This window comes from Anabrus simplex, chromosome 6 (genome assembly GCF_040414725.1).
Source record: "Anabrus simplex isolate iqAnaSimp1 chromosome 6, ASM4041472v1, whole genome shotgun sequence".
NCBI lineage: Eukaryota > Metazoa > Arthropoda > Insecta > Orthoptera > Tettigoniidae > Anabrus > Anabrus simplex.
Genome location: NC_090270.1, coordinates 122,889,780 through 122,902,174, shown reverse-complemented (window position 1 = coordinate 122,902,174; position 12,395 = coordinate 122,889,780). Strand labels below are relative to the sequence as shown.

General features: G+C 39.1%; 1 protein-coding gene across 8 annotated transcripts in view; it reads left to right on the top strand.

The window, feature by feature from the left end:
- The window catches only part of LOC136875536 (uncharacterized), an 80,454-nt gene that overhangs the window by 1,156 nt on the left and 66,903 nt on the right, over positions 1-12,395 (top strand). For 4 of the 8 annotated variants that reach the window (XM_067149083.2, XM_068228335.1, XM_067149082.2 and 1 more), the window contains exons 2-3: positions 198-269; positions 379-810. The exons of 3 other annotated variants lie outside the window; for them this stretch is intronic. In XM_067149083.2, coding sequence (XP_067005184.2) covers positions 243-269; positions 379-810 — 459 coding nt within the window. In that variant the 5' untranslated portion in view covers positions 198-242. Of the gene's footprint in view, positions 1-197; positions 270-378; positions 811-1,707; positions 1,832-12,395 lie in introns of those variants that run through there. One more of the 8 variants, XM_068228336.1, reaches the window with a different exon arrangement.

Genomic DNA, 12,395 nt, shown 5'->3' with positions numbered 1-12,395 from the left:
ATTTGTTAATAGAAAAAACTCAAAGAGGTTGATCCCGAAGCAAATAAAGATAGAGTTATTAAAAAAAATTAACTCGCTTCGAACCTGCTTTCGGAAGGAACTAAAGAAAGTGAGAGACTCAAAGAGATCGGAAACTGGTACTGATGAAGTTCATCATCCTATGCTATGGTATTTTGATGAACTGTTATTTTTGGCAGATCAAGAAAACTCCAAGGTCAAGTGTCTGTACAATGCAGTAATCAATGCAAGAGGATGACATAATAAATCAGGTAAGGTAAAAATATATTTTGAGATATTATTGTGATATAATTATTATCTAATTAGTTCAAAACATATGGAAGCCTTTCTTTTACATGCAAATTAAATTATTGTTTCCAGAACGATGACGACAATATTGATGAGGTTGAAATAGAAGAAGTGATATCACCATCAGTTCCATCCTCTGCGTCCTCTACATCAAGGCGTCCAAAGAGGAGTAAAAATCCCGACCCAACTGATGAGCTACTGCAGATTGTTGCAAAGAAACTCAAGTCACAGGAGGAGGGAAAGTATGTGACATTTGGCAGGCACATCGCAGAAGAATTGGCTGCACTTGATGACAACATGGCAACATTCTGCAAGAAAGTAAACAATGATGTAATTTTTGAAGCTCAGATGGGGACACTTAACCGAACATCAACTGTAGTGACGCAGGGAGTGTCATCCCACCCACAGTCAGTTGTGTACATCCGGACGGAGGACGACATGCACTACGGAAACTCACAGACTTCCTCAAGCAGTGTCACTGGAGAATACCTGTCAACTTTTCAAGTAAGTAATAGCATAACGTTATGTAAGCCTACATTGAAAATCACTGTTTCACTGAATCGATCATTCGGTCCTGCCATTCTACCTTGCCTTCGTTATTAAAGAACTGCATGAACATATCTCTTACTTCCTTCACCTTTTGACCATAATTCCTATTGAATCCTCTTTGTAGTGGAATGAACACATTATCGGCTAGCTCTGTATTCAGTGTGTTGATTTCTTCATGACTGAAAGGTTGCGGAGACCAGTACGACGTAGATCGACGACGTAAATAGTTATGCAAACAACAACAAGCCAAAACAACAGTTTCTGTACGATCTAATCTTAAATTGATTTCTGTGTGAAAAATTCTAAGTCATGAGGCCAGTATTCCGAAAACATTTTCCACTATCCTTCTCGCTTGTGAAAGGTGGTAGTTAAACACTTTTCGTTCTGGAGTGAGATTCTTTTGACTGAAGGGCTGTAAAAAGTCTCTGCGCAAGGCAAATGCTTCATCTCCCACAAACACAAACGAAGTTCGATTGTGCTGTTTTGTGGACGTCTTGGTTTCAGCAACTGGAGATGACCAGCCGCTAATTTTTGGTAGAACCTTGTGTTTTCCAATATTCCCCCATCTGAAATTCGGCCATTAGTTCCAATGTCACAGTAAATATATTCATAATTTGCATTCACACTAGCCATTAACACCAAACTGTTTGATACCTTCTAATTCCAAAAGAACGATCCACTTCCATCAGGAGGGATTATTTTTGTGTGTTTCCTGTCAACAGCCCCCAAGCAATGCAGAAATTGCCATCTGTCTTCAAATTCTGCTGCAATTTGTAACTACGCTTTCTCGCTTGACGGGAACTGAAGAATAAAAGAAATACAAATATTAGAACTTTCTCTCTTTCTTTTCAGGTAGCAGAAAATGATCGGTGAAGAGCTGTGCACGTGCACGAGTTGCAAATAACGACAACATTTATTTCCTACCGATGCTTATATTTTTATAATTATACATTTTGTATTACTCATCAATTTAAATAAATAATATCATACCTTGCAGTATTCTTCCTTTAGTTCCTCGTAAATTGCTCTGCATGTTTCCGGAATAATTACTCCAAAGGCCTGACTAGAAATAGCTGCAGAGGACTTCAGATCTTCATAATTCCTTCCAGTGGCCAAGAAACGGAGTGTTACAGTGAGCCTTTCGTGTGGAGTAATTGTTTGTCTCATGACTGTGTCGGATTTTTTAATTCAAGGAGTTATCTTATTAAGAAGAGTTAAATACGTATCTTCATCCATGCGCAAGTAATTATACCAGTCACCCGGTTCTAACCTCAATTCACTCAGTAAGTTTGTGTGCAAAAAATCTTTTCGTTTCAGTAGCCATTTCTTTGTCCATCTCTTTCTAGAAAGTGTTTTTCTTCCTTTCTTCTTTTTTACAAATTATGGCAAGAGCTACGTATATACTATCGTCCGACATGTTTCCACATAAGCTTGCGAACATAACTTCTGAGAAAGACTGAATGGTGTGTGCCAGCCTCTGCGTTCCATCTTGCTAGTGACTTACGTTTGCGCATGCAAATCGTCAAGCAAAACATAGCGTGTGTGGCCGCCTTTACATGATGACTCTTCATTTTCAAATTATTTGTTTCATGTCATAGGTTTAACAGTTCTGTTGTCAGAGGAAATTTTTTCGTAATGTAGTCAATGATGGCTTAAGAATACCCTTCTAGGAAGTCAGAATCAGAGAAGACTGTCTTTCTGGAGTACTTTCCCGGCACAAAAATGTAGCAGGCAAATTTCACATCTAAAAATAATTTATGAATCTGTTTTCCCAATCCAAATTTTTGTTTGTAGATGCTCTGTTTTAAGCGTTTGGTAGGCTCCTGCTCTAAAATGATCATTTTTGTGCATGTTGAACTACATTGTTGAACCTTTCAAGAAATTATTTAGAGTATATTGTGTGTTACACTCTTTGCTTAGGTATTTAGCCAGAGCATACATAGGAGAACCTATTGCACTAACAATAGGTCTGAGGGGAACATCTTTTTTATGGACTTTAGGAAGTGGCACAGCGTCCCCCGGGGACAGATGTTTAGTCTCCTCTTTTGGAATTGAAGATTGCCTGAAGAACTTCATGGTGGCGTTGGACACACGAGTGGTAGGGTCACGTGAGCTCAGTCTGAAACAGGCTCTGACAATATAGCCGAGATCTTATTCTTATACTCATCATTGTCCATAACCACTGTCGCATTACCCTTATCAGCTGAGAGAATGGTCAGTTCAGAATCATCTCTAAGTTCCTTCAAAGCTCGCCTCTTGTTAAATTGGGTGCGGGTACAACAGCTGAAGCAAATTGCTTCAGCCACACATAGGATGTACTGAATCATACATCAGGGACTCTTGGTATTTCATCAACAATCTTCAACCTAATGCACTTTCGGTGAGTTTCGATGTGGAGTCCTTGTTCACCAAAGTGCTGATTGACTCGGTCATGTCTCTCTTTGAACACCTGTTCCCTGAGGACATTTTAAGCTATTTTATCACTGCATGACCTCCAGCTATTTCTTGTGGGGTGGGAATTTTTACAAACAGGCGAGCGGAGTGGCTGTGGGAAGTCCCCTTTTGCCCGTAGTGTCTAATTTCTTTATGGAGCATGTTGAGGAGGAGGCTATTGCTTCGGCACCTGTCAAAATTATGATATGGTGGAGGTTTGTTGATGATATATTTGTGGTCTGGGCAGAAGGTCTTGAGAAAATTAATCTATTTCTAAACCACCTAAAATCAGCAACATCCTTCAATTAAATTCACTGTGGAGATGGAGTCGGACAGATGCCTTCCTTTCTTGGATGTTCTAGTAAGAAAGAAACCGGATGGCTCCTTGGGACATACCGTCTATCGTAAGCCTACCCTCACAAATCAATCAGTCAATCAGTACTGATCTGCATTTAGGGCAGTCGCCCAGGTGGCAGATTCCCTATTTGTTGTTTTCCTAGCCTTTTCCTAAATGATTTCAAAGAAATTGGAAATTTATTAAACATCCCTCTTGGTAAGTTATTCCAATCCCTAACTCCCCTTCCTATAAATGAATATTTTCCCCAGTTTGTCCTCTTGAATTCCAACTTTATCTTCATATTGTGATCTTTCCTACTTTTATAAACGCCATTCAAACTTATTCATCTACTAATGTCATTCCACGCCATCTCTCCGCTGACAGCCCGGAACATACCACTTAGTCGAGCAGCTCTTCTTCTTTCTCTCAATTCTTCCCAACCCAAACATTGCAACATTTTTGTAACGCTACTCTTTTGTCGGAAATCGCCCAGAACAAATCGAGCTGCTTTTCTTTGGATTTTTTCCAGTTCTTGAATCAGGTAATCCTGGTGAGGGTCCCATACACTGGAACCATACTCTAGTTGGGGTCTTACCAGAGACTTATATGCCCTCTCCTTTACATCCTTACTACAACCCCTAAACACCCTCATAACCATGTGCAGAGATCTGTACCCTTTATTTACAATCCCATTTATGTGATTACCCCAATGAAGATCTTTCCTTATATTAACACCTGGATACTTACAATGATCCCCAAAAGGAACTTTCACCCCATCAACGCAGTAATTAAAACTGAGAGGACTTTTCCTACTTGTAAAACTCACAACCTGACTTTTAACCCCGTTTATCAACATACCATTGCCTGCTGTCCATCTCACAACATTTTCGAGGTCACGTTGCAGTTGCTCACAATCTTGTAACTTATTTATCACTCTATAGAGAATAACATCATCCGCAAAAAGCCTTACCTCCGATTCCACTCCTTTACTCATATCATTTATATATATAAGAAAACATAAAGGTCCGATAATACTGCCTTGAGGAATTCCCCTCTTAATTATTACAGGGTCAGATAAAGCTTCGCCTACTCTAATTCTCTGAGATCTATTTTCTAGAAATATAGCAACCCATTCAGTCACTCTTTTGTCTAGTCCAATTGCACTCATTTTTGCCAGTAGTCTCCCATGATCCACCCTATCAAATGCTTTATACAGGTCAATCGCGATACAGTCCATTTGACCTCCTGAATCCAAGATATCTGCTATATCTTGCTGGAATCCTACAAGTTGAGCTTCAGTGGAATAACCTTTCCTAAAACCGAATTGCCTTCTATCGAACCAGTTATTAATTTCACAAACATGTCTAATATAATCAGAAAGAATGCCTTCCCAAAGCTTACATACAATGCATGTCAAACTTACTGGCCTGTAATTTTCAGCTTTATGTCTATCACCCTTTCCTTTATACACAGGGGCAACTATAGCAACTCTCCATTCATCTGGTATAGCTCCTCCGACCAAACAATAATCAAATAAGTACTTCAGATATGGTACTATATCCCAACCCATTGTCTTTAGTATATCCCCAGAAATCTGATCAATTCCAGTCGCTTTTCTAGTTTTTAACTTTTGTATCTTATTGTAAATGTCATTGTTATCATATGTAAATTTTATTTCTTCTTTGGCCTTAGTCTCCTCCTCTATCTCGACATTATCCTTGTAACCAACAATCTTTACATACTGCTGACTGAATACTTCTGCCTTTTGAAGATCCTCACATACACACTCCCCTTGTTCATTAATTATTCCTGGAATGTCCTTCTTGGAACCTGTTTCTGCCTTAAAATACCTATACATACCCTTCCATTTTTCACTAAAATTCGTATGACTGCCAATTATGCTTGCCATCATATTATCCTTAGCTGCCTTCTTTGCTTGATTCAATTTTCTAGTAAGTTCCTTCAATTTCTCCTTACTTCCACAGCCATTTCTAACTCTATTTCTTTCCAGTCTGCACCTCCTTCTTAGTCTCTTTACTTCTCTATTATAATAAGGTGGGTCTTTACGATTCCTTACCACCCTTAATGGTACAAACCTGTTTTCGCATTCCTCAACAATTTCTTTAAACCCATCCCAGAGTCTGTTTACATTTATATTTACCGTTTTCCACCGATCATAGCTACTTTTTAGAAACTGCCTCATGCCTGCTTTATCAGCCATGTGGTACTGCCTAACAGTCCTACTTTTAAGACCTTCCTTTCTATCACATTTATTTTTAACTACCACAAAAACAGCTTCATGATCACTAATACCATCTATTACTTCAGTTTCCCTATAGAGCTCATCTGGTTTTATCAGCACGACATCCAGGATATTTTTCCCTCTGGTTGGTTCCATCACTTTCTGAATCAGCTGTCCTTCCCATATTAACTTATTTGCCATTTGTTGGTTATGCTTTCTGTCGTTCGCATTTCCTTCCCAATTGACATCTGGCAAATTCAGATCTCCCGCTACAATCACATTTCTTTCCATGTCGTTTCCCACATAGCTGACTATCCTATCAAATAATTCTGAATCCTCATCAGTGCTACCCTTTCCCGATCTGTACACTCCAAGTATATCAAGTTGCCTATTATCTTTAGAAATGAGCCTTACACCTAGAATTTCATGTGTCTCATCTTTAACTTTTTCGTAGCTTACAAATTCTTCTTTCACCAGAATGAACACTCCGCCTCCCACCCTTCCTATCCTATCTCTACGATACACACTCCAGTGCCGTGGGAAAATTTCTGCATCCATTATATCATTTCTCAGCCATGATTCAACACCTATTACAATATCTGGTGAATATATATCTATTAAATTACTTAATTCTATTCCTTTCCTTACAATACTTCTACAGTTCAACACTAACAATTTTATGTCATCCCTACTTGATTTCCAGTTCCCTGTTCTCTATCTTCATGCAGATTCTCACCACCATCCAGCACAAAAACAAGTCATTCTCACGACACTCACCAAGAGATATACAATAATAAAGTTTTATTATGAATCCACCTGTTCAATTCAGACTGATTCTGATGGTTCTGTCAGCTTCCGCCTCAAATGCCAGCGCTGTACCACATCCGAGGAGCCATCTGGTGACGAATGAACGTACCATTTTCACTTCTGTTGGGTAACGTCTAAATTCAAATGTATTGGAACAGGTGGATTCATAACAAAACTTTATTATTGTATATCAACAGATTTCAATACGGATTAAAACATGAGATTAGTCACTTGCAACTCACCAAGAGGGCGAGATGAATTTGTGAGCCATCAAACATCCAGGTGGAGATGGACACACTGAAAGTCACGTTCAAGGGTAATGGTTACAGTGATTTGCAGATTCATAGAGCCCTGCATCCCAGAGAAATGACCAAGCAAAGCTCACAGAAGGAAGAAGTGAAGGGAACTGCCTACCTGCCTTACATTCATAACACCACAGATCGAATTGGCAAGGTCCTCTGCAAACACAATATAAAAACAGTGTTTGGCACCATCACTAAAATTGCTCACAGTCTGGCTAAAACCAAGGACAAATTGTACCCACTTTTACATCCTGGGGTATACGAAATTCCCTATACTTGCGGTAAGGTATACATTGGCCAGACATGCCGGTCCATTGGTATTTGTATCAAGGAACATGAACGTAATATTCGTCTCAACCAGCCAGACAAATCAGCAATAGCTGAGCACACTCTATTGTCGGGTCATGATGTCATGTTCCAAGATGCTCAAGCTCTTACTCACACAAGACACTACAGGTCCAGGATTACACAGCAAGCTGTGGAAATACGTAGAAATCCTAACAATTTCAACAGGAACACTGGCTATCAATTAAGTAATACCTGGTTGCCAGCCATTAAGGATTTACGTAGGTAGTTCCTTCCCTATCCCTTCACTATTGTTATTTCATTTCAGTATTTTCCCAATTCTTATCACCAGATGTTTCATTCCAGACTTGTGTCAATGTCATACCTTCATATGTGCGTACGCCTGTTATGTTAAGTGACCCTTTCAGACCGATTCTGATGGTTCTGTCAGCTTCCGCCTCAAATGCCAGCGCTGTACCACATCCGAGGAGCCATCTGGTGACAAATGAACATACCATTTTCACTTCTGTTGGGTAACGTCTAAATTCAAAGCTCATTGTTTTAGAAGCCTTTCTCGAGGACAGTCAAGATTTTCTCCAGAGCATAATTCTCTGCGAAACGTAAAGAATTTCACCTTATTTTTTTGACACGGCATAAGCCCAAAAGCCTGTATCATGTCTATAAGAACGGGCCTTGAAAGCATCAATGGCAACATTACATTGACCATTGTTAGTTGTGATGTTCATTGTCTCTTTTTCTGCCACTCATCTCCGATAGATGGGATTACTGCTGCGTACCGAGTATAATAGCCAGCCTGAATATTGGCGAGAAATAGCTGGGGAGTTAGATAACTTTCTTCTTTAGCATGCCATTCCTCTGGTTCATACATTTTCTGATACTGCTGGTACGTAACACACTGGATCATCATAGTATTCCAGCTATATGATTTCTACTCTGAGGCGCTGATTGGATTGAGCAGTGTGGCACTAATCGGAATAATGGCAGAGGAGTGTTCATGGCTGTCTGCGGCCTGGTCATTCCAGCTCTGGAACTTTTTACTGTTAGATTGGCAATATAGTACTGTTTATTAAAAGTGAGAAAAGGTGTGGTTTTTCATTTGATCGAGTATTTAGTATGATGGCATTACTTTTAATCACAACATTCCTTCTGACATGACCTTTGTTGATTTCAGTTGGGAAAACCACTAAGACAGTCTTTCGGAGGATGTAAAATGACGGGTGGAGAGTGCATGTCTGCCATTATAATGAAAAGTCCCTAACATATTCTTCACATGAGAAAAGATGTATGGTGAATTCCCCATCGCGTTTCTGGAGTAACGTTAAGAGCTATGCAATTTAATACAATCTTACTCACAATGTGTACACTACCCAACATAGAATTACGCATAGGCCTACAGTGTAGAATTCCATAGTGAAGCACGGGTACATCAGCTAGTAAAGAAGGAATGAAGTTCACAAAGTTTCTAGCTAGACCTATGGTCTTTTCACCAGCCATTGTTCTGGCTTGCTCGTGCTGGGCATTTCAATCTGCGGGTACACGTCATATAAGTGGGAAGCGGCTGACCAGTGGTATACTTGAGCCACAGTGATATTGTGGTTATGTCACAGCTGTAAAGGTCAGTGCTGGGTGAAGGTTTGCCAGTCAGACTCGATCATTGTGATGATATCGTAGTTTGAAATAGAAGCAGAAACTAATGAAAAAAGAGAGGGCCCCGTTGAATTTAACTGCACAGAGCCAGTGGGAGGAACATTTGGTTTTGTTTGTGCAAGAAGGACCCATCCAGAATGTTTACCATGTGGTTAGTCTGTTACATCAAAAAAAGAAGAAAAAAGGTATAGCTGGGTTGGGTGGCTCAGACAGTTGAAGCCCTGGCCTTTTGACTCCAACTTGGCAGGTTCGATTGTGGGTCTGTCCAGTGGCATTTGAAGGTGCTCAAATACGTCAGCCTCCTGTTGGTAAATTTACTGGCACGTAATAGAACTCGTGCAGGACTAAATTCTGACACCTCGTCTCTGAAAACCGTAAAAGTGGTTACTGAGACGTAAAGCAAATTCCATTATGATTACAAAAAGGTATGATGTAGAACACCACTACAAAACAAAATGTGCTCATTCACATGATACTGTTGTAGGGGATGATCAAATAAAAATGGTTGAAGGTAGATTTTAAAAACTACTTTCAGAAACTCAATGAACAGGCTGTCACAAAAAACTAAAACACTGTGTAAAATCAAGGACAAAACTTTTTAAATTATGTATTTCATTTTACTGGCGCTGGCCCTGTAGTTTAGGGGTAGCGTGCCTGCCTCTTACCTGAAGGCCCCAGGTTCGATTCCCGGCCAGGTCAGGGAGTTTTACCTGGATATGATGGCTGGTTACAGGTCCATGGAATTGAGGTGCTATCTGACGGTGAAATAGCGGCTTCGGTCTAGAAAGCTAAGAATAATGGCTGAGAGGATTCGTCATGGTGACCACATGACACCTTGTCATCTGCAGGCCCCCGGACTGAGCAGCAGTCGCGTGGTTGGCCAAGACCCTTCAGGGCTCTAGTGCCATGGGATTAGGCTTGTTTATTACATTTTACTAAATGGATAACAGGAATTTTAATTTTCTTAAATGAAGTTCTGTCATTCCCATCCAAAAAATTGTAAATCGCAGCATGCATGCATCAACCATGTATCTTTCTACACTCACAAAAAAAAAAAAAATTGTTCCTCACAGATACAGTGGACTCTTTTTAATTCACACTCTAAGGGGAATCAGAAAAAATCCAAATTATCCAAAATTCAAATTAACAAAGAATGACTATTTTAACGAAAATATAGTACAGTACTGTGTAAATATTTTACATAAAATTTAATAAAGAATTATTATAGTATTATGCATTATACCGTACCTTAACAACTGCCGTGTTGTCCTGTACTGTAGATGAAAGTTTTCACACAAGAATATCGTCGCTGCCAGGACAAAACCTCCTATGTGAAATATTTTAGCCTAGAACTTTGGCCGGTAAGGTTCTGTCATCTAAGGTGCAATATTGTGTGAATATTGTCAAGGCATTCTCGCTCTTCGCAATGTATGTGCTGCGGGTCAGTATATCTCCAAAAATATTATCACGTAGCAGGTTTCGTCCCGGCAATGACGATATACTGTATAAATACTAGTAAAACAACAGCATTTACAGTATTTATACACAATTTACCACATGTAACAATACACTAATTCCATTTTTCACTTTAAAAGGTTAGAGATTTTTGTTTGTTTTGTATAGTTTTATGTGAGGGACAAAATCTTCAATTTAATTTAAAGCTTGAAACATGTCATCATAAACATTTGATTGAGCTTCAACAAATCTGCTTAAATTTTGTACCGTTTCGAAAGCTTCAGACGTGAATCTTCTATGACATCATAACTGTTCCCCTTTTCATCATTGGATGGATTGGAATTTTGTAGCACTTATGTTGAAAGATCAAGGGTGTCAGTATAAATTATGCCAGAGACTTGTACTACTAACTCATAACTACAAATACGGTAAGTTACCGGAATATACAAACAAGTTATCGAAATAAAGGAATCACCCTGAAGATGGTTTTCCGTGATTTCCTATTTGGGCATGGAGAATCCCCTGGGAACACTATCTACTTGAATGTTTAGTATCAACAGTGAGGTGGTATTATGTTGGGATGTTTCTCATGCCATAGACTCGGCTTTCTAGTAGGACTACATCACTGTAGACGTACTGAACACTACAAACCTCCTTGCCTCCTTTTATACTGTTACGATGCGTCATTTTGTTGTTTACCAGTTTGCTGTGGAGTCTGGATACTTATGATCAGGTAGTGTTTACATGGAAGGCGAGTTATCTAGTCTTGCCCCCTTTTGATTTATATTTCATGTTTGAAACCTTAATTCACTGTTTTATTAGACTTCTTGAATTATATTGCAACAAAACTAATTCTGATAATAAGAATAAGTGGATCTAATGTCCTCTAATATTCTACATTATGATTATATTATTTCAGTGTGTCCTATGACGATATTGTAAACATGTAATAAGGACACACTAAAAGTTCTAAAGGTTGTATATAAAGCTACACAAAAACTCATTAGTGTGGAATAAAGAAATCAGTTTAAGTAAGTCTTTATATACAGTGGTAAGAATTGAAGCATGGAGTCATTCCCGCAGAAGTACCATGATGCAGTAGGTGATTAAAAGAAAACTATTACTACAGTGTGTGATGCATCAAATCTGGAAACCAGTGGCATCTGTAAAATGATGACCAAACTACTTTCGACAATATAAGCAACGTGTTAGCTTGTCCCATCCATCAGAGAACTTTTTCCAAAAGCACTGAATGCATCAGCTTGTCATTACGCAAATAAATAGCAACCATCATACCCGGTTAAGGGGTTAAATCTCACCGTCTTGATTCCAAGAAATGGACGGTGTAAAGTGATTAGTCAGAAGAGAAGCTAGGGAAATGAAATGGTCCACAGAAGTGAATCAGTGAAGGGAATGAAAAAGGCTACTCAAGATAGATTTATAAAAATGCCTCCTGAAATGGTTATCCAGTTGCATAATTTGGCCAATTTTCAGAATGAAGTCTTTTTCCTATTGTGGGATATTATGACTAATTCCAATAAGGACCTTATATTGAATTAATATTAGGTCTTTTGAGTGAGTTATAGATCTTATGAAATTGTCCATTTCTGAAGGAAATACTTCTCTCCAAGTGGGTAAGAAAAAATTAGTATTGCTTGAAGTGGCACAAATATCACTACATGCAGAAAACATTCCCAGTATTTTTCCTGTCGTAGATGGAGATAGGTGTACATATCTCTGGCTAAATCCCATACCCTGAAGGAAATTCTCTTCATTATTTCTCCGGAGGAGGAGATCATCTTGGCTGGAGCACAGGCTGCGACATGGCTGTCTGGTGATTAGAGGGTAAAATACCTGGAAAATGCCCTCAGGGAAGGTCAGGAAACTTGCTAGTGAAGAGTTCTTCACTGTTACATGCCTGAAGAATGAATAGGTTAAAAGGTTTGACCTAAATACATTCTCATGGAGGAGAGTCATAAGGATAAACCAGTTACAAGACTGAATATACAGT